This window comes from Poecilia mexicana, unplaced genomic scaffold (assembly GCF_051168715.1).
Source record: "Poecilia mexicana isolate PSO_F unplaced genomic scaffold, ASM5116871v1 scaffold_9, whole genome shotgun sequence".
NCBI lineage: Eukaryota > Metazoa > Chordata > Actinopteri > Cyprinodontiformes > Poeciliidae > Poecilia > Poecilia mexicana.
In genome coordinates, this window is record NW_028263378.1 from 16,692,721 (window position 1) to 16,715,801 (window position 23,081).

Below are 23,081 nucleotides of genomic sequence, written 5' to 3' on the forward strand. Positions count from 1 at the left end.
TCAGTCCAGTTCAACATCCCTTAGAGTATCATCACTTTCTAACCAGTTCTGGCATGTAAGAATATTTCAACAATAATTAGTACTGTACATATGTTTACTCATCCTTCACATTGCCAAATACTTTAGGAACAGAATGTGCAGTGTCAATGAACCCAATTTAATTTCTACCACATAAACCATCTCAAAATTTCGATGCTTTAGTCTATTGTTATCCAGCACATTCTGAAATGAAATAGGGAAAAAGCTGGACAAAAAAAAACTTTAATCAGATATCAGATTAGACCTATTGATCTTCTCAAGAGATGAGGAACCAAGCAGCAAAACCTTCCTCACCTTTCATAGCTTGGCCAAAAGCATCCAAAAATGTGTATGTAACCAATAAGAGCGAAGATATGTCAAAAACTTCACCCTTTGATGCAACGCTGCAGCAAACGGGTTTTAGTGGCAAACACTAATTTGCTGTAACCTTTGAGGTCTGATCAGCCGATTCAGACTTATGGCATTTCAAATTACAAATGCAAACTAATTTGTTTTAAGATTTATAATTCAACAGAAAATGTAGTGCAGGTCAAGGTAATAATCTGAAATTAAAACAATTCAGGGCAATTGTCACCATATAGTAAATGTAATTTTTTTGAGGAAGCAAGGCACAATATTAGAAATGAACAGCCCAGAAAGAGTTGCCGTTTTTAATTGTATGATATTGGATCAATACAGACGCCACATATTTGGATGGCAAACAACTCAGGACAAAGGAGCATCGGTACAGAAGTTAAAGAAAAACTTTTACTGTTAAGTCTGGATAGATATGAGATTCAAGGTCACCTCTGTGACCGCTACTCATGGTTATGGTAGGGCTTGGTAGCAAATCTGACAAAAGGGAGATGCGCTTTATTACCGTTTCTTTAAAGGGCGAGAAAATTGGTTCTAAATTTGCTCGGCTGTGTAAAACAGCTTTATGCAGATTTTTAGCCAATCTTACTACTTCTGAAATTGTCGCCATGACTTAGGTTTTAATTAATGCATTTTACTTTTTTGAGGAATTTCCCCACAACTTTGTAAGTCATTTTAAAAGCAAGCATTTCTGAATGTTATTTAAACGGAAATAAATCATATTGTTTTGCCTGATATGATTTTAAAAAGCAGCTTTATTCTCACCTTTGCATTGCTGTGTTATGATTGTGGCAGGTTCATTGGGAACAGTTATGGCTCCTAATGCTATAAGCAGAGGTCATTTAACAATCTTTCCAGTCACACTGTACTTGATTCAAAAACTAAAAATGAAATGGGGCAAGTGTATAAAAAGCTGCTCTTCCTCTTGGCCGCCTGACTTCAATCGTTCGGCTGCATCACTACATTTTGTCATGTCTATTAATCTTTATTTAATACATGTTTACTAAAAGTGACTTGCAGATATACTAATTAACCAAAATCTAAAACTGACTTTGCTTAAGTAGAGGACATAAAACCATTTCTAAAACTTCTTCTAGTTACCAGCCAGCTAATAGGTCTGCACAATATTAGAAAAAAAAAAATGGTAATAGGCAAAAATACTGATCAATGTTGTGATATCACATGCAATAGATTCAGTATTGTGAAATGTTGAAATATTTCCGCTTTGGGTTTCATTCTATCCAGCCACTGTAAAATATAAGTAAATACACAATTCAAAGTTTAAATAAGTTGCTTTCAGCTGCCATCTGCTCTTTTGCTACCGAAACAACTTTGTTTTACTTTTTCTTTTGCTCAAGTGTCACAAAATAAATGACAAGAATAGAGAGTCTGGATGCATGTTATTTCATCTAATTCTTTTTGCAGTCCAAGAAATTTGCATATTACATAGTGCAATTTTTCATGCAATACATTGAGCCTTAATATCTAAGGTTATTAAATTGTAAATAGTGTAGGTTTTTGAGTTTTCCCTAACAAAATGTAACCTTAGCTAACAGTAACCAGTGCTAAACAGGACCCTACCAGACTCTGTTAGTGAGTCACTTTCAAATAAGGTGGCCACCAAGTAATCCATAAGTAAAAGAATATCCAAAAAGTGAAATGCACTTGCACCTAAAAGCCATAAAGCAGCTACCCACACAAGATGCAGGGGCTACATGGTCACATACTCCAGCCAAGCAGCTGAATATCTAACATGTTCATGACTAAACTACACTTCCTTTAAGAGGAATGTCTGAGGCCTCAAAACAACCAGTTGCATGGCAACACGTATGGTTGCAGAAAATGAGTGAATCACAAGGCGATGGATACAAAGCACAGCACTGAAACACACACAGGGAAAAAAACCATGAACAATATTCCCTCAAGGCAAGAGAGGACATTCTTTTCATTCAAATAAGAGGGCTGCACACTTCCTTTTCTTGCAGTTCAACATGTGATTCTCTCTCTCACACACACACACACACACACACACACACACACGCACACACACACACGCACACACACACACCCACACACACACACACACACCACTGAAGGGTCTTCATGCATACTGTCCAGAGCTGCTCAGAGCTCCATGGAAATTTCCACTTTTACAAGCCTTCGAATGCAAGTTTAATGCAAACAGCCGAGGCAGCGAAGGTAACGAGGTTACGCCTGGATTTTTTTTTAAAGCAATTTATGATCTGGCCTATCTTTATGATGGGGAACAATACCATGCAATAAATACACACAATAAAACTGCCTTCTACAAGTACCAAGCATACACCGAGTGGTGTATACTCCATTGTGCGACAAGAACAACTTCATTAAATTCAGAGAAATTGAGCCAAGAGCTAATTTACTGATTTGGAAGTACGTGTGGAACAAAGGAAAAATAATAAAGATTACTTTCAGTATTGAAGTTCTTCAGATAGATGCTGTTGAGAGAAAACCAAGTATGCTCCCGCTCTGAAATATACATGCCACAGCATGTTGCTGCCAATCGGGGGCAGTCTCAACAACACAATGATCTTCAGTTTAGCGTGGGCTAGTCTTGGTTGAGCTGCAGATTCTGTCATTCTGCCGAGGAAGGGAGAAAACTCAAATGAGCTCCCAAGTGGGAAGGAATGACATTAAAGATTGAAAAGTTCTTCATGACAATAATACCAGAGTGTGAAGCAATCGTTTTGGTATGAAAGACGTGGTGCTTAAAAAAGAAAAAAAAAGAAAAAAAAAATCTGAAGAGTTGACGACACCCTGTAGGTGAGAGCAGCCAAAGTAAGACGGTTCTTGAGACATCTTAATCTGTCCTTAGTACAGTTAGCATTACCAACTAATCAGACTGTGTATTAATTTTAGAATGGAGGCCTTTCACCGTTTCATTTCCAAAATTTAGCATGTTTCATAACAGAATCACTCGGTAGTAATTTTCACACTGTAGAGTGTTGTTCAAAGCAATACATAATGTTTCTAGTGTATAATGTGTGTAGTGAGAAGAAACAGGTCTTTAGTCGAGCTGCACATATTCAGATTGTGTCCGCCGTCTGATTTCTCCGTCCATTTCTAAAGGTAGCTATGTGGAAGACTGCATCTGAATATCCAGACGTCTTTCACTCTGGAATGTGAGATTAACTCAGACATAAATACACAGACTGCTAAGCTCAACATTTTTTATACATGTCACATATTTAGGTTTAAAGTTGCCTCTTAATTTACTGAATATAAAAGTTTTGCATTGGCCCATGAAGAGTCAGAACTGACTGATAGAGGATCTTCAGATTAGGGTGTTGGCAAGAAGGCCTTCCAGCATGAAAGACTTTGAGTTCATTAAGAAAAGGTAAAGTATCAAAGTACAAGTCCAAACAAGCTGGTCAGCAAACACGAGGAGAGTTTGATTGCCACAATGTTAATTTGTATCAATACAATTAATAAGGATATACAGGTACATGACTTTTGACAAGATTTCTACATATTTTACACTGATTTATTATCATCACTTTGTATCAGATACAAACTTTTTGGTTGAACCGACTTAATTTTAAATCCAAATCTGCAAGTATGAATAATTGTGGACTTGACTATAACGATTTCCATGTCCAATTGTGTTGCCAGTTTGTTCAAGGTCCAAGTGCTGAGATCAGGCGGTTCATGCAAGTTAAATCTTCAATGAATTTCACATTCAGGGGTCATCGAGTTCCTGCTGTATTATTGATCAAAAAGTTCATAAAGGATATTGTACATCCATAGAGGGGAATGCCTTTGTGCAAATGTTATCAAAATCTATTGCCTTTCGCCCCATCCATGTGCAGACAGTTTAGCTAAAATTAGTCCACATTACTACAAATAATCTGGAGTTTATAAAAAAATGCATCTTTATCTGTAAAAACGGACAGCCAGATTGAAGCAGTAATATCAATTCCAGATGTGTTTTGAAGTTGTGCCATTTACAGCATGCTTTTAATTAGACGTGGAGGGAGAGGATGAGGGGGGGAAACACACTGGAGTCTACACCTGTTTTTAGTAAAAATGAAGCAGATTAAATTCAGGGCTTGCTGCTTAAAAATAAATATATGTAAACTTTAAGCCCCGACAGACTAAATTAAAACAACTATTTAAAAATCGGCTATGAACACAATTAATGTCTTTCTGATAGAGACGACATCTGACTTCAACCCAGCTCTATCATCTTGAGCGCGTCTCATTTTGGCCTATCCCAGTTTTCAGAATTGCACCGACACGGCATGAAGCAGCCAATGGCAGAGCATGAGGAAATGGTCTTGGAAGCCTGTCAGGCAGGGAGCAGTGAATGACCATATATGGTAAAATCTGCAGTCAGCAGGAATGGGCGGTAAAGGCAGAGAGAACTGAGCAATACAGAAGTCTTTAAACACAAACTGACCAAAGTATTGTGAAAGATGTGGGATATAATGTACATCCAAAAGGTTTATGCACTCAGAGGCTGAATGAAGCTCGGTTAGAACTAAAGATGGTGTGAAAGGACAAATATTGTGTCATTGTACACACACCCTGGGATTACTAAAAGCTAAGACTGAGCACAGGATGAATGGATCATTGAGGGAATGAATCCAAATCAAATAAACTCCACATACAGTGGATAACAGTGGGCACGCACACAGCATGGAAAATAAATGTTTCAGCTAAAACAATGTTAAAAATGTTCCGATGCATGTATAAATCACTGTCAATTTTTTTTCCCGCAGATTTAAATCAAAGTATTTGGAATAACTTCCCTTTTCCTATTAAGCACATACAGAAAGGAATCACCAAATACTTGCTAGTTGCCATCACTCCCACAACTTCCTTCATATGGAAATCAGGGAATAAATTAGCTGGTGTTCAACTAAGAATGAGAAGTGGAGATTCAAAGCATGAGGGACGAGAAAAGAAATCTGTTTAGCTGGACATCTGATCCCCCCTGTGTGTGAGAGAGAGTGTACATATATATACTCTTGTTCTGACAGAATGAATAGCAATAATCATATCTGTGCCGAATCGGGGGAACCTGCTGCATTAACCCACAGCCTAGGGAGTCAAACAAAGAGCCATCCCATCACAATATGAGGCTTCAAATTAGCTTAAAAAACTGCAAGTACCTCTGAATTATTGATGACACTCAAATTTCTAATAAGAAAAAAAACAGATATATGAGAACATAGGAATGTAGAAAGATATTTCTTTAAACTCCTATTGTTACACCACAATAACAATGACTGGCTTAATTGTGAGGGGGGAAGGAGCATGATCATACTTCTAGCAAACTAAACCCCCAACCCCTCCTCCCAATACTAAAATGCAATAATGACAAAAGGCTTCAGAGGGAGTAAGTGCAGGACAAAGGCCCAGAGCAGCTGGCTGCCTACAGAGACGTATAGCTGCACAGCACAAGCAGATGGGCTAACAGAACGGATGTATCAGAGATGGGAGGATTGCAGCAGTAACAGCACCAAAATAAAACAAAACCCAAATAAATCACACTCTCAGTTTTAAGCATTGATTATGGCTTACAGCTAGGGGGAACCAGAAACTAGTGTGACACTTAATAAAAATTCACATATAATTTAACAATGACCTACACGATGATGAAGAAAACTCGACATGTCCATATTAACTCCTACTGCAAAGAGGGTAAAACGTGGAAGATCAACAAAGTTGGGTTTCAGAGTGCTTTATCAAACAAAAGAAAAAGAAAGTTAAGTGGAAGAAAAAAGTACAGGAGAAAGTTGGCACAAGCAGCAAGAAAAACCACAGCCATGACAGCATTGTGAAGCTATGCCAATTCACAGAAACACTCACAAGCTACAGACGCAGAATGGAGTCACTGCTTCAATGGCCACCAAACAGCAGCCACATCCAGGAGACAATCGCAGCCATGTTAAACCACTCCAGAACCAGAGATAACAACACGGGTCTCTATTAGAGCTAGAGAGTAAAATGACTACCCTGTTGCTCAATGGGTCAAAATTCTCTTTAGATGCAGATTTAATTTTCCAGCTGGACAGGCCACACTTCCAAAAGTACCCATGTCTGGTTTAATGCCCATCACTGTCCTTGTTTGGCCAGCAAACGCTCTTGACTTAAGCCTCAGTCTCTGTGGGGATCAAGAGGAATATGAGATACAAGAAACCCAACAAGACATTCAAGCTGATGGCCACCATTAAAGCAACCCAGGCTCCCTTGACCCTCCAGCATCCCTCCAGGATGCTGCAATGTTTTCTTTGCGATTGATGCAGCCTAAAATTACCGATTTTGTGGCACCTTTTTCAAAAAGCTGTAGTCAAAGTTACAGATTTTTTCTTAAACCTTTGTTTAGCCAGGATAAAACCCTGTGAGATCAAAGATGTCTTTCACAAGAGTGTCCTAGCATATAGTTAAAACAGTTAGTTACAAGCTTCATCTTTGCCATAATATGGTATTACAAAAAAAGTTGAAGTTGTTGCACATAACCTCCTCTTTCTCTCATCAATTATAATCCCTCCTTACCTGAGAAGACCCTGCATCATCGTCCTGCTGCTGGCCTCTGGTCTAATGTCCCCTCCCTCACTGATTTCTCTGTTGTGACAAACTTTTCTATTAAATATGTGGAAAGCAACAGAGGGCATAACTTCTGTACAGAAATTAAAGAGGATTGGGTTTATTCCAGGCATTAAGAAGCAAGGGGTGTAAAATAGATAACATTAGTATTCTTCTTAACCAGCTTAATATTATAAACTAAAATAGATGAATGATTTAGCTAACATTTGCTGCATGTAGCAGCATTACTCAGCTTACAGTTTGTTTGGAAGAAAACAGCAAAGTCTTTTTTTGCTTTTTGGCTCTGGCTAGTTGCTGAACATGACGGACCCTGGAGCTCTCCCTTCACTGATCAGATCCACAGTATAACCAGCGTCAGCCTGTGAACGCTCGCGGTGCGTTTAAAGACGCCTCGGACGTTGTGAAACAGGAAATTAAATCAGAAATTATCTACCTGGTTAAAATTTAGCTGAGTTGCAGTGATTGGTCAGAAAAGAAGGAAACGTTAAGGTGATTGGTCAGATTTGCACAAGAGATGGCGAAAATTGCATGTACGCGCAAAATTTGCAAATGAAAAATGAATTTGTGTCAATAGTTGTGATCGCAACATTGCAACTTTCTGGAGGGACCTCATCACAACCACAGGCTGATCGAATCCACATCACAATCCACCGTGTGGGGGTAAAAAAATTAATCAGACATAAACTACCCTGCTGCTGCAGTTCATCACTTAAAATACACACACACAGAAATTGTACGGGGTTGCTGCTGTGTAGTTTTGTTAACAGTGCAAAAATATGTTTTGCAAACGAGGAAGTGACTTTTACATTTTCTATTTTTATAAAGGGTGAATTTCCACTTAGTTATTAGTTTTGTCCTAATCAAGGAAGTTAAAACATGACCACTGTAATAAAATATGTAAAAATGAGGTTGTAGCTGTAAAAAATGTCGCAGCATCAACACTTGTAGAATATCATTCTTGGTATTGGCAGGATACTGTGCAGGGAATCCATATAAAATGAATTACTTCAATTTACATTTTTATGAAATTCTGGTTTCCTGAAATGAACTTTTGGTTTATTGGAACATAACACACACAGAGTCCAGGTTTACAAGAGTAATTCACTGTTTCTACTGCTTGCAGGAACAGTTTTTCCCAACAAACTTTTTATAATTCAGAAACCTATTTAAGAATTGTACAAAGATAAAAGGCTGAAATGATCTAAAGAACAAAAAGCAAAAATTAAAAAAGGGAATCTCCATTATTTCCAAGGAAAAAATCCTTTCCACTCGCCAAATTGTGAACCCGGCTCATTTGCTGTACTCTGCAAACTGTCTTAAGTCATAGGATACATACAAAGCTCTTCTGAAAGATAGTGTTCCCTTTCAGCTCCAGTTTCTCAATGAATAGGTCAAACGCTACAGCTGAAGGACTGGTCTTTCAAGTTCTAGCCCATCAACCTAAATGCAAGGCGGTCTGAAAATGTATCCGTTTTTCCCACTGTCCGATTTGAGGTAATTGCCCCGGGGTTTTCTTCAGCAGCAGATGTAGTCGTGAAAGCAGAGTTTGTTCTCTGGCTGCACCACCGCTGTGCATTCACATGGCATGCAGAGGGCAGCTCACACAAAGATAGACGCAGAAAGAAGGGCAGCAGGAACGTGAAAGCCCTGAGCCCACAGCCCACCTCCAGCACAAGCCCTGCATTGAATGAGGTGCTGAGAGGTGTAAGCTGTGCGATGACAGCCCTGAGGATCCAGTTCCCATGCCAGATCCTTCTCATATGACATAGCAGAGTACCACTGTACATTAATTACAGACTTTGGGCAGATCTGTCAACAGATTGCAGTGCTTATGTCACTCATAGTGTTAGAACCTGCCATGCCGCCAGTATCTGCCTCTGCTGAAAAGAAACAAGAGGCTAAACGGTTAACTGCCATTAACCATGCTGACATCTAAGGGTTTGGGTTTTTTGCTTTTAAGTAGGACAGAGGCTGGTTTAAGATGCGGTTTAACCTCTGCCACACATTAATTAATCCCATTATGACAGCACATTTAAAGACAAGAAGCAAGTACACTCAGTTACTTTGTTTACATCAAGACGCTCTATAAAAGCAGTCTTGCCCAACAAAAGTCTTAAATCTTAGGAGTGATTCCTTATATGGAGAAAAAAATCAGGACACTGTTAACTTCAGAGCTCTGGAGTAGTTTCAGGTTTACACATAAGGGCGTGTCAAGCAGCCTGCTGGTAAACATTAATCCCAGAATACACCGACTGGATGGTTCAGCAGAAACGAGGTAGTGCTCGTTACAAATGACCATTTGTTTTATTTAAAAAAAAGAAAAGTGGAAACTAACCAATGCATCCCTTTAAAATAAAAACACAGATATTTCATGTTAATTTTGCATTCATCCAAATATGTGTTCAATTTAACTTGACAAAGTAATCATATGTAACACCAACAACAGGACTTCCTTCAGCTAAAGATAATGATCCACTGGGAAGAAAAAAATAAATAAAATGACTGTCATCGATCAGCACAAGCCCCAACAGGCCACTTAGAGAGGAAAGGAGACTTGAAGTTGAGTTTTCTTCATCAGTGAGGGTTTGAAAATTCATGTCGGAAAAAGAAACCCATATTTTCTGTGACAAATTAAGATGTACAGGCTGCGAAATAAAGCACAAGTTAAAGGCTGATTAGAGCACAGAGTTGCTCAGTTTCAGCCTTTTTAGCTTTCAACAAGCTCTGCCTTTCATGAAACATGCTGGATATGTAAAATGTTTTAACCCTTTCAAAAATCTCACAACGAAGGTATGATCTGTAATCTACTGTCGAGTCAGAAATCAGACTTTAAGCAAAAAAAAACACTCATCAGCTCATCTGGATCTCTCCATCTTCCTCCAATGCCGCATGTACAGTAAATACAAACATTTTCTACATTATCGAAAACTTACCTTATGAAGAGGGAGAACGAGAAAAGCTCCACCGCCGCTGGCCTCAATAATTATGGCAACAAACTTGGGGTTGACTGCACAGAAGGAGCTGTCCCATGTGACCCTTGAGACCCGAATGTCATCGTAGCATTGGTCATACTTCACCGCCTGGCCAAAGATATGACGGAATTTGCTCTGTCGTACAACTCGTCTCATATCTGCAGGGGGAGAAAGAAAAAAAGTTGCATGCAACAGCTGGAAAATTAAGGCTCGCTTTGCTGAAATTAACGAATATAAAAGAAAAGCAACATTCAGCAGAATTGCAGTGAGGAGAGTGAAATATTTAAGACGTTCAAATGTCGGTGAACTTCTTACTGCAAACTGAAAGCATTTCTTTCACTTGGAAGCAACATGTATGTAGATGTGTTAGGCTACTGTGTGTGTGTGGGTTTTTTTAAACATATCACTGATTATTTTGACAGCTGAAAGCAATCCAATGTTATGTAAATTGTAGATATATTTTATGGGGAAAAAAGTGTAATATCTTAAAGCCTTTTTAAAGGGTTCCTAGTTATTTCAGGATCCCATCTTCCAATAGGTCGAATATTAAACAAGAACGTTTATCAGTGGAACAGGACAGAGAGGTCCACTTCCAGAAGAGGATATGCCATACCCAACCCAAACAAAAAGACTTTGTGGTTGTTTCAGGGAAAATCCTCACAAGACAAAAATCTGCTGGCAGACAAGAGCTCTGGAAAACATGCTCATTCAGAGGATTGGGTCCCACAGCTCTCTCTACAATAACACAGCACTTCCAAAAATAATGGAAAAGCTGGCCAACATCAGATTAAAAAGAAAAAAAAGGAAGGGGGAAAAAAAAAAAAAAAAAAAAAAAAAAACAGGTCCGACTTCACCTACAACCTACAGAGACAACTTCCATAAATCACTTTCAAAAGCTCCTCGTGTCTTATTTTGAAAATTTACTTTGATACGCCCCACAAACGCATTTCCAGGCTGAGTCACCACGACCAAAACGACCCACAGGATGTGGGACATGTTTTGCAGGTGGTTTTCCCATTGTGTGTGTACATGCGGGCAAAAAAGAAAAGAATCGGCAATGAGGAGAGATAAAGAATGTGACTTAAGCTGCTGCGACTCGTTTTCCGACACAAAACAAGAATTGCAACATAAGAAGTGTGTTGATTCTGCTAGAAGAGGGGAGTGACCAAACGCTTCCATAAAACTAAAGTCATGTGGGCTGGTAATCAAGCAATAGTGCGGGGTGGGGCTTGTTTGCTTACACTAATATCACTAATAAAACTCGGGCTCGGTGCACCTTTTAACCCAAACTGCACGATTAGTTAACACACAGGTCAGCAATGCATCAAAACAAGTGAAAAAGTAAACATAACTGCATTCTGATCATTTATAAACCGTTTCTCTCATGTATCCAACATGAAATCTGCTGATCGTCAGGAATGTCTGCACACGTACACAAGGCAGCTCCAAGGAAGTCAGACGTCATTCTGCTCAACGAAGGTGAAATGGTGCAAGGAAATAACACTGACCTGAGGACATTTTTGAAAAGGGACAACATGTTGGTGCCTGCATTAAAGAAATGAGATGTGATGGCACAACTGCCTTCAGATCAGATTATGGTGAATGCTGGTGTGACACGGTACCCAGGAGGCTTGAGACAGGGATAAAGAAGAAGAAGAAAAAAAAAAAAAAAAACGTCTCACTGGGAAGGATTTTTAAATATAATTTATTTTTTTTGTTTCCCCTTGAAGTCATTTCTCTCTGCACCCGCTGTATGAAGCAAGAAATGTTTTGAGGTTCCTATGAAAAGCAACTGTTAAACGTACAGCTCAACTAAACCAGAGCTGGTGAGACAGGAAAAACTGGCCTTCAGTTTCCAAAGTGGGTGGCGGTTTAGAGTTTTACAGGACGTCAGCAAATCATTCAATGCAACGCTTACAACTTCCACAGATGTGTGATCCAGAGGATTGAAAGAACAAAAAGAGGAACAAAAAAGGAATTACAAAATTAGGTAAATCTACCACCAGACCAGAGGTCAACAAGCTAAAAGACTTTTGGTACAGACACAAAGTTAAACGACAATATGACTTCCAAAAAGCAAAAAAAAAAAATGGCTTAAATGTAAATTCAAGAGAGTGAGGTGATCTGTCCATTTATCTGAAGTAAAACTTTTCATAAAGACTCCAACATGCTCTAGCTTCCTTCTTTTAGCAGCCCTCCTCCAGAGCAAATATGGATACTCTGGTTTCTTGCTAGAGTTGGAAAAACATGCACGTCAGGCTAAATGGTCTCTCTAAATTGATCTTATGAGTAAGTGTGTATGCACATGGTTGCTGGTCCAGTGTCTTCATGTTGACCTGTGAATGACGTCTGACCTGTCAGGGATGTCCCTTGCCTCTTGCCCCAATGGCCACAGGACACAAGCAACAGTCCTCTAGCAAGACTACGTTGATAACCGTGTGTAAACAATAGATGAACCAACATAGTACATCAAAAATGTGACCGTGTAATAATATATTAGAAAAGTTAAAAGCTTAATAATCAAATTATTTTAATTTGACCATTCCCATATAGCTGGATCTCAATCTATTACCAAGTTGTGTCATAAAAGCAATCGCTTCAAATCCATGTTTTTTCTCCTTGCATTTTCTGATATTTGGCTAATTTTTGAAAACCCTACAGAAGACAAACAGCTAAAAGTTTTGGTCTTTCATGTATATGTATAAAGAATCCCTGAGGACGCCATGTGTTACCTGAATGAACATCTGGTCACCGATTGAACCAGAAAGCAACACATTTTTAAAAAGCTTTTGTAGCAATGGTAGTCTTTACTGTGTTTTCAGTGAGAGAAGAGGGGTGTGCATTAAAGACACTACAGTGGAGACATGATGTTTCTCACTGCACCAGATGTCTAGCATTTGTTTGTCTCCCACACTGAAAACTTTGTTCACCTAAATTCTTAACATAAGTAAATTCAAATGTAAAAAAATAAAGCTTTACTTCTGTCTCTGCTTTGCTAGTCTTTTTGTTTAGCCAGCGTAGCAAAATATTAGTCCTTTTAGCATTTAAAGTGCAACAGCCGTTTTTGTCCCTCGAGTCACAAAGCATTTTAGTAATGAATCTTCACCCAACTGAGCATAGAAAAGCTAAGTCTGGAAATATTTTGTCCTTTTACTGTACTTTAAGTTTAATCAAACCTTAAAGTACAGATCTAGAGCACAAGCTTAGTGTCAGAACACATTTGCTGCAACTTTTGCTGAAGACGTGCTGCTTAAAAACAAACTTATTAAAAAGTCTTTAAAATACATTTGCCAGAAAAACCAGTAGAGTAACTGGAGTTAGCTATAAATACTCCAGTATAGCTCCTCCCCCAATCGTTGCTGCCAACTGCTAGTCAGCAAGATGCAGAAAGCCTATACAACACTTTCAAATCTGTTATAATCGAGACAAATTCTCATCAGTCTGAAAATATTTTTGATGATGAAAAACAGGTGTGGAATCTAAAAGAGCACCATTTCTGTTTTAAAACTACAGCTGCCAAGCTATGAGTGGCATGTTTGTCAAGCAATCTGCAGCAGGACGTCTACCAATGAAAATAACACGACTACTTAACCAACCAACATCAGCTTGTTAGGCTTGTGCTACCGTAAAGCAAAAATATTCTGCAATCTATTTTTATGTCATTGATTTGATAACATGGTATTTCAAGACAAATCTAAAGCATACCAGCAAATGTCTAATACACTAAAGTACTTTTGTTCCATTGGAGATGTTATTACTGCTGCCATTTTTAAAGTTATTGCAAGAAAAGCATTTCGCATTTTATTCCATAGCTCCACTTATAAAGGGGGCTGAACTGAAGGGCTTATGGACACAATGCATAAAAATCCAGAAGAATCACATTTTAAAAAAATCCTAGCTTTAGTAATGTTTAGTCTTCTTTATTCAAGACGAAAACAATCAAACTTCACTGATGACATTTTCCATGTCCTTGCTGTTTATTCATGCACTCTACAAAGCTGCACTCACAATGGATGAAGGAAAATTGTTTGCAACTTCTATAAACATTGCTAAGTGCTTTAATATGAGCACTCAAGACACTGCTTTAGTTAAAAATGCAAAAAGTTCACAAAAAATCAACTCTTTAAAATAGTATTCTTGAACTAGAATGCAATGGCTGACAAATGGATTTGCAGATATAACACAGACAAGTAATTTCTCTGAAAGCACAGGAAAGCTCAATATTAAATTAATAATGTGCATTGTTTAAACTGATCTAATAAATACAAAGAAATGTGTAAGTCACAATCTCCCAAGTCTGAGTTGCATCCGGCTGACAACAGCAGCAAAAATCTGAAAGTTCTGTGTTGGTGTTTTACGTTCATCTTTTTTGAGTCCTTACTTAAAAATGCTTACAGACCTATTTTACCCACACTTAGCTTCCCCTGTCACAACACATACTTCCATGATGCCACCTCAGAGCGCTCCACAGTGTCTGTTCTTTGCCTTTTGTTACCAAGACCACAGATAACTGGCAGCTAAATCCTCTTCCTGTAAGTGAGGCCACAGGCTGCTCTGGAAACCAGATTCCAGTCAGATTCCACTGAATCGCAGATAAGGAACTTTTTTTTTTTTTTTCCAGCTCTGCTCAACGCCACATGACTGTGATTGAGTACCATACTGACAAGTCAGGCAACAAGCAGTCAGAAATATTTCCAATACTTAATCCACCACCTCTTTTTCCAATATGTACTCCACCAGGGAAAGCCTTGTTGCTGGTTATACAGCAGACAGGTTGCCAGTTCTTCAGAAACCTGATCCAATATTTACAAATACAACATTTTCAGCTCTTAACTTCCTCTTTCCTGAACAGGAATAACAGACTCCTTCGGTTAAGACATAAAAAAATTGGACTAGATAAAGTCTGGAAGTTTAGTGTGAAACGGTTGTGTTTTTTGCCGGTAACAGTGTGTGCACACGTATCAAGTTGCAACTGTATGAAAAGCCACGTAAGTAGAACATCTGCCTGCTTACAGCTTAGATCCTAAGAAAAAATAAAAAGTCCTGAGCACAAAGCAGTCGCCTCCTCTTCCTGATCAGCCACTTCCCCCTTCCCCTAATGAATTATGCACAAAACAGCACTCCGTTTCCACACGTCACTGGTTTTGGTGGGAGACAATGCAAGAAATGATTTTGCACCTGCCTGAACTGCTAGGCTTAAAAGAGGACAAAAATCAGAGATGATTCAGCCATTCACAATGCAGCATAGCCTCCATGTTTCACTAAAGAGACACTGTGTCAAACAGGTTAATACCTACGGTTCATTTAGTGACAAAAATATTGTCTACATCCATGTCAGGAAGGGTAATTATAAATCTTATTTACCAGGATGTCCTGGACAATACGACCGCATTAAAACGCAACACACGCTGTAAGAATCGTCAGTCAAGGGTCATTAAAAAAAATAAATAAAAGAAACTAAAACCAGTCCAATAACATGTTCAACAATGGAATAAAAAAAGCTGATAGATTAAGAAATTAGTTTAAAAGTAGCCATGTTCTCCTGATTAGTTTTCAAACAGTCTGCATAATATTTCGAAAAATATTGCTGAAAAATGCAATGATGATACTGATTGCTATTTACCCACATTCACACAATTACTGATATCCCCACCATTTTGTCAACTTTAGGATCTTTGTCACTGAAATCTATTTCAGACGTGACAGTAATGCACCATCCAAGTGGATATTATTAGCAATTAGAGTTTTAAAATATTGCAGCCCAAATAATACAACATTCCAAATATTTCATCCATGCAGTTGATTTATTGGACACACTGAAGCATCTTGTAGTTGTATCTTTTAGTAGTGCAAATATTTTGATACAAAGTTTCATCTTCTGCAAGCTGTGTAAAAAAATTTAGCAGATTAAGATCCGCCTAATCTACAAGTTTTTAACAGGAAACAGTAGCAGAGTCTGTTGTTCATGAGCTGTTCCTTTCCAGTTGTGCTTAAAAAACCCCAAAAGAAATATCTCCTATTGATTGAAAAAAAAAAAAAAAACACATCCGGCAACATTAACATTAAATTTTGAATAATACTTCCTCCATTTGATGTTCTTCTTGAATACACAGTCGAGATCAAATCAGACAAGACTGGACACCACCTGAGGTATGTCATACATGTCGGAAGAATGTAATCTATGACGACGAGACAAGTCAGTTCTTTCCAAAGAACATGTTCTAGCAGACAGAGGTTTTGCTGTTTTAATAAAGTGCCTTGTTATGCAATTTTTATTTTTACACACTCAGCATGCATTACAAATATGACCACATCAGTATCATGTCAATTCTTAAATGCGTTCAAAAGTTAACCACGGCCCTCACACCATACTGCAGTCCACAGGACCAAGCCCTCCATTACATCTTCTGCTTGGTTTGCCTCCGCTTCCTGACCCACTTCCTCAGTCCACAAAGCCATAGGAAGACAGGCTGTGCACTTCTAAAGGCTTCGTGCCGCACCATAACCAGCGGAGGCGGCCGTGTCTGAGACAGCTAACAAATCCAAACACAGCTGTACTACTGTTGACCCCCAGGTGCCCTCTCGGTCAGCCTTCACCTCCGTTGAGACTCGCAGCAACGTTCGAGAAGGGTTAGATTAATACCGGAGAGAGTAGTAACCCATTTCGGCTAAGAAGGCAAATGTATATCTTTCTGGCAGACTAACCAATTGTTACAGACTAAACTATCCTACACTTGTGGACAAGAAACGTGCAAAAAACGACTATGACATACTTCACTAAAGAATCTACGACTGCGAGGCCAATCATTCATTCATCCATCCAACACCTTACAGGTGAATTAATTTCCCACCATAAATTTTTGGAGATTCAGAATACTTTATTGACTCCAGGGGGGTAATCATGTTGTGTCAGCCACTTATTCTAATTGTGCATCTGAATCAAAACAAAGAATATACAAGAATTAAACTGGTCAAGAATGAGTATAAAAACGTGAACAATTTAATGACAGAGATTAAGTGCCTCAGCATAAAATGTAAATGCTAAACCATCATCTTAGCTTGATTTGATCACATTAGGATACTTAAAATTAAATATTTATCACTTCTGATTGGGCTTGTTTCAGAAAACTACAGCTAACTTGAACTCCCCCAAGAATAATCAGGAATTCACCGAGACGCAAACTCTAGATATTTCCCTTGTCTGTCCTCAGAGAGCGAGATTAAGACAGACCGACCCCCAAAGGATTTCACACGTACAATTCTCCACGTGTGATGGCTAAAAGAAGCGGAGCCGGTGGAGGATGTAGTGTTTGTATCCAGCTGGGAAAGCAGCAGGGAAGTCGGTCACCCTTTCTCCCTCTTTTCTCTTCTTTAAACCATGGTGTTAATGGGTCAAGTCCGAAGTACGCATCTCGACGGAGACATTTTACTGAGGATATCTGATTTCATTCTAACGGTCTGCGGAAAATACGAGAGTTAACCACTGCATATTTCTGTATGGAGAAGCTATTGTTCAGTTAGGAGAGAAAGCCAGGGGCCAGGGCGCGGTTGTACTGACTGCACCTCGGTCTGTGTGTGGATATATCGTTCCGGAGATAAGTTTTGCTGCCGCACTACGGTTAGCCTACCCCACCCCGCTCAATAACGAACAGCACATTTCAGCTTCAGGAGTTGGCAAACGGAACACAAACATTGCACCTACACATGTAATTCATTTGCCTTTTGATTGGGAACTTCTCAAAGATGTCCGGTGATAGCTGTTTTAAAGGCCGCCGCTAGCTAAGAAACAATTCCCATTAAACCGACTATCCTGATTCATTTTAGCTAGCGCATGCACTTTCCTGTCTGGACTGCTGTGGTTAGATGGAGGAAAAGAAGAGCACTAGTACCAATACAAGATAAAAATACACATACAAAAACACTAAAACAAAGCAAACAATATATTACCCACCTTCCTAGGGGGGAAATAAAGGTATTCCTGAACGGGAAATGATAGAACACAGCCAAACGCGAATCCCACTTTATTCCTCCCTCTACCGGAGCCGCTGCTGACACAACAAGGCGTTCTGTGCTCTTTCGCCTCTGTGTCATAAGCCCCGCCCCATCACTCCTTATAAGGAGTCATGTTGTTCCCAATTTTCTTTGACAGACAGCTTCATCAGCCAATCAGTGACATTATGTATTGAAGGGATCGGAGTTCACGCTCTCTCTCTTTTTTTCTGTCGTGATGGAAATTGCGGCTCTTTTCCGGGAGCCGGAACATTTTGCTCAGTTTTACAAGAGCCGACCTTTTTGGCTCCCCAACGTCTCATCTCTCAGTATCGCTTCTAAATCCTTCGATACTTAATTACTATGACTGTATATCGGACATAGATACTAATAATATTAACTGAGATATAAACTGATCGACACTGTTTAGTGTAAAATTTACAAAACTCAATTTAGGTATAGTTTGTCACATTATAGAACAGCCTGTCATGGTCAGTTTTTCTTTGTTCTGCTATTTTGTTGTGAATTGTTCACAATAAAAACCTAACCTAAGCAAACTTCCCAAGCACGCATTTGATGACGCCACAAATGGTCAAAGTTGGAGCTACTTCAGTTTTTTTCTTCTTTATGTTTTTAAACAAATCATACCTTAAGTGTTTACTCAAATTCTGCCCAGTGAAATTAGCTGTTCTTTCCTAAATTAACTGACAAATGCATATTATTGACAAACAGTATTGCCAAGCATTTATGTGCCATGGGATCCACATTGTGGTTTCCTTGTAATTTTGAATTATTATATTTTCTGCATGTTTAAATATAAAACCTTTAAATATAATAATCATATACAATGCCATGCAGATGACTTCATTGCTCTATTGTAGAAAGTAATGGAGTTTCAACAGAGATAAATAAGTAAATAAATATTTTGGTCATGGCTTGTTTCCAGTAAGAAAAAAGCAAAGCAACAGCACATATGTTATTATTTATTCAATAAATCACCTGGTATAAGAGTTTAAATCTCTTGAAAAAACTATTTTCTATTGAGGGCAAAATTGCCCCACAAGATGGCGCTATTCTGCTAATTCAGAGTGAAGTGGACTACTTACAGCAGATTCAACATCTGTTTTCTTTAACTTCCTTCATTTTAGCTGGGAAAGTGATCTATGCGATTGTGGTCACCCTGGGAACCAAGCCATTTACATTTCATAAACAGAGAAAGCAAACCTTTTGTCCAGCTATTAAGATAATGTATTTGTTATCCTGGACGTCCTAATGTAGGTACTTTTCTTGGTATCAATGTGTCATATGAAGAGGGAGGAGTAAATGAAAATCCTAAATCCAATGGATAGCTCAGGGAAGGGAAATTACTAACTTGAGTTTAAAACTGAGAATTTGACATCATTATGTTCAGAAAAGCACTGTGAAAAATATTTGACCCCTTGGAGTTCTTTTTTTTTTTTTTTTTTTTTTTTTTTTGCAGTTTTGCTTTTGTTTCAGTTAATACAAATGAAATATTAAACAAAATAATAATCTGGGCAAATACCAAAATAAGTTTTTAAATAATGGTTACATTTATTAAAAAATAAAAATAAAAAATCAAATCAGCCCAGCTTGACGAAAAATAAACCAGAGTTTGATTTTAGAAGACACATCCAAGACTGATTATACTGACTGTAGAATGAAGAAATACCTTAAGTCAGGGTTGCTCAAATCCAGTTCAAGCCAGTGTCTTTGACTGACTAGAGTTGGACCATAAAGCCATTTCTAAAGTTTGGGACTTCAGTGAACCACAAAAAGAAACACCATCCACACACATAGAAAACATGGAATGGGGTGTACCTTCTCAGGAGTGACCAGGTTGCCAGAATTACTCCCAGACTGCATTAATTATTCATCCAGGAGGCTACAAAACATTCAGAACAACTCTGTAGACTTCACATGTCTCAGTTATAGTTGGTGTCCATGATTCAACAAAGTCAGAGCTACAAGGCCAACAACACTGCTCATCGATTGTCTCACAATTGCCAAGAAAAAAAATAGTTGATTCTGAAGTTTTATGGAAGGTGTGCAACCTGTTACATCTGATGTAGAGCTTACATAATATTACAGAAAACAAGCATAACATTGACAGTAAAAATAGATTTTTGTAGTCTGGAGTTGCTTTGCTGCTTCAGGACCTGGACAATAAGCAGTCATTCATGAAATAATTTATTCTGCTCCAGAAAATCCTGAAGAAGAATGCCAGCCTTTCAATTGGGGCCATAAGCTTAAGCCCACTTGGGTTATGACAAGAACATGGTCCAAAACACACTCGCAAGTCCACTTCAGACAGGTTCCAAAATAAACAAAGATTTTGGAGTGGCCTAGTCAAAGTTTGATCCAAAATATAATTCCACAACACTGTGGAATTACCTTAAACAGGCCGTTGTTGCCTAAAATCCTTTGAAGATGGCTGAAATAAAACCATTTTGGAAAGAAGAGTGGAGCTATCTCTTCAAAGTGTTTTTTTTTTTTGGGGGGGGGGGCTAAATCCATCTTTTGGCAATAAAAGTGTTTTTTAAATTTGTGCTTAAAGGTTTCTTCATCTTCATGAGTTGAGCAACCAAAGGTTTAGGAAACAACTACTTTCATAAACAGGGGGAAATATAATTCATTTCTCTTAATGGACAGAATTATACTTTGAAAACTATAATCTGCATCTACCCCAGCTAACTTTGTGTGATATTAAAATGTGATGAACTTAAGCATCTAAATGCAACAGAACAAAAATTTAAAACGAGACACTCCAGTTAAGGGGAAAATACTTTTTCCCTTCACTGCATGGTGGTCACCATAACGTGGATTCTCTTACCTCTCCTCACTGATGGCTTCCTCTCGACTGCCTTGTCTGGGGGTTTTTGAGGCGAATCAAAAGCCGCTTTCATCCGAGCCACCTTCACGGATTGGGCCAGCTCCTCAGCAGACTTAACTTCTGCTGGTTTGGGTCGGTCATGGTGCTGCAACTTCTCGTGCAGCTGAATCGTCTCTTTTATGAGGTCAGAAACAGGCCTGGGTCTTGGTGGGCTCTGGGACTTGCCTCTCATTGAGACCCCATCTCTCTCAGTTCCCTCTGCTGGAACATTTCCCGAGTTGCGATCCGGTTGTGTGCTGGCTGGGATCTGGCTGATTTCTTGTGCGATAACCAACCCATCCACCACCATAGGTGCACCAGGATCAGCAGGTGGTGCAGCCACATCTTCAGGACCCTCTTTTGCCACCTGCCTGTCTCCTAACAGAGCATCTGCTCCATCAGAGGCAGATGTTTTGGTTTTGGTTTCACTCTTAACTGCTGAAGGTTCTCCATTGGCATCCGTCTTCTCCTCATCAAGTTTCTTAGAGGAGTTAATTTCCCCACCGTTCTCTGTTGACTGGGCCGAGGAAGGTTTGGATTCCTCAACCATCACACCACTCCGCTCACATGATGTTGTCTCGTGTAAAACAGCTGATTGCGGGCTGTTTGAAGACATGCTCTCAGAGGGGCCCGTGTTTGGCCTTATCTCAGCATCTGCCTTTACTGAATCGTCTGTTGAATCAACGTTCTCAGCTCCTGGGTAATGTGATTCAGTTGGTGAGCCATCACACGTAGCATCACCGCTGGCTGCAGGCTGAAAATAAACTGAATCTGAGGTTGTATTTTGAGCCGCCACAGTCTGTTTCACATCCATCTTTACATCGTGGGAATCTTTTAATGCAGGATTTGGTTCAGGTTGTTTGCTCAGAGTCATTTTTGTGTCACCTGCAGACTGATTGTTCCAGCTGCTTAATGCTGCTGCTGCTGTGCTATTCAGGATCATCTCCTCATTAACAGGATCTTCTGTTGTGTCGATATAAACCTCTTTTATTTTATCCAGAGATGGAGTTGCCTCTGTTTTGTTTCTCTTCAGGAGCTTCTCTAGAATAGAGCTCGGCTCAGTCTCCAAGGCTGCAGTTGGTGCTGACTCTGACGTTATTGCATCATTAGTTTCAGCTGTGTCAGGGAGTGACGGTTGCATCTCTGTCTCCTGCTCATGCACATCAGTCACCTTTGGCCTGGCTAAGGAGCTGTCACCCAAAACATATTTTAGTGTTACTTCTTTTTCATTGATGTCTGTTTTCTCCTTTGAGGCTCCCCTTTGAATGGTATCACTCATGTACAATAAAGACTCTTTCTGGAGAGTGTTTTCCAAAGGATGTGGGGGCTGAGCTGGAGGCGGTTCCTTCCTCTCAGTTAAATCGCCGACTGTTCCTGTGCATAGCTTAATTTCCTCATTTCCAGCTTCAGCTCTAATAATTTCATTCAGGTCCACATCAAGTAGTGACTCACTTCCTGTATGAGCTCCATAGGTGCACTTCTTCAGCATCATAGAGTCTTGCTCAGAGTGTCCAAAAGAGCTTGCATCCTCTGATTTGTCATCTTTCTGTGTGGAAGTTTCCTCCGCCTGTTTCTCCATCCTGGTCTTTGCAGATGCTCGAAGGTGGTCTGCAGTTTTCCTCTTGCTTTTGTTAATTGTAGATAATCTGTGTGCTGTTTTAAGCCTGTCTGTTCCTGAGGTACTGTCTGGGTTCTCCTCGGTCTCATGTGGAGACAGAGGAGCAGTCCAGCCTCTTCCTCCTTGTTCACCTCCTCCCTCCTTTTCTGCAGCCCCTCCCTGTCTCACCTCCCTTGCAGTGTACTGACTCTCACACTCGTGCCTCTCAATGGAAGTTATTGTTGGTTCATAGCCGGGCCTCTCGTTCGGATGATAACAGTCTGGCTCATCTGACTTTTTCCCATCCTCGTCGTCGCATGAACTTTCTTCCTCTGTGATCTCACCTGAATGAGAATTCAAACCTCCAAATTCTTGCGATATCTTAGCTTCTCCCAGGTCCTCATCGATATCCTGTTCTCCTCCTTCAATTTTATCCTGGTTCTGTCCCATATTGATCTGCAAAGAAGGACAATAAGGTTACCCTTAGACCACAGAGGCAGTGAATTATACTCTCACATGCTAAATGTCTGGAAGCATTTTGAACCTAAGCCCTGAAATACTACTTCAGAGTCTGTTTTACTCAAGCTGTTCTTATTTGAAAAATGTGTCCCCAAAATGTTAGGTTCAGAATTCAGCTGGTTTTTCATCC

At 39.3% G+C, this 23,081-nt stretch overlaps 1 protein-coding gene across 2 annotated transcripts in view; it reads right to left on the bottom strand.

The window, feature by feature from the left end:
• The window catches only part of coro1ca (coronin, actin binding protein, 1Ca), a 32,465-nt gene extending 9,882 nt beyond the window's left edge, over positions 1–22,583 (bottom strand). Inside the window, exons 1-2 of one of the 2 annotated variants that reach the window (XM_014987706.2) lie at positions 20,797–22,583; positions 9,918–10,114 (exon numbers count right to left, since the gene is read on the bottom strand). In XM_014987706.2, the coding sequence (XP_014843192.1) occupies positions 9,918–10,114; positions 20,797–22,414 (1,815 nt within the window). In that variant the 5' untranslated portion in view covers positions 22,415–22,583. Of the gene's footprint in view, positions 1–9,917; positions 10,115–17,907; positions 18,040–20,796 lie in introns of those variants that run through there. The other variant, XM_014987713.2, reaches the window with a different exon arrangement.
• Positions 22,584–23,081: the final 498 nt, after the last annotated feature.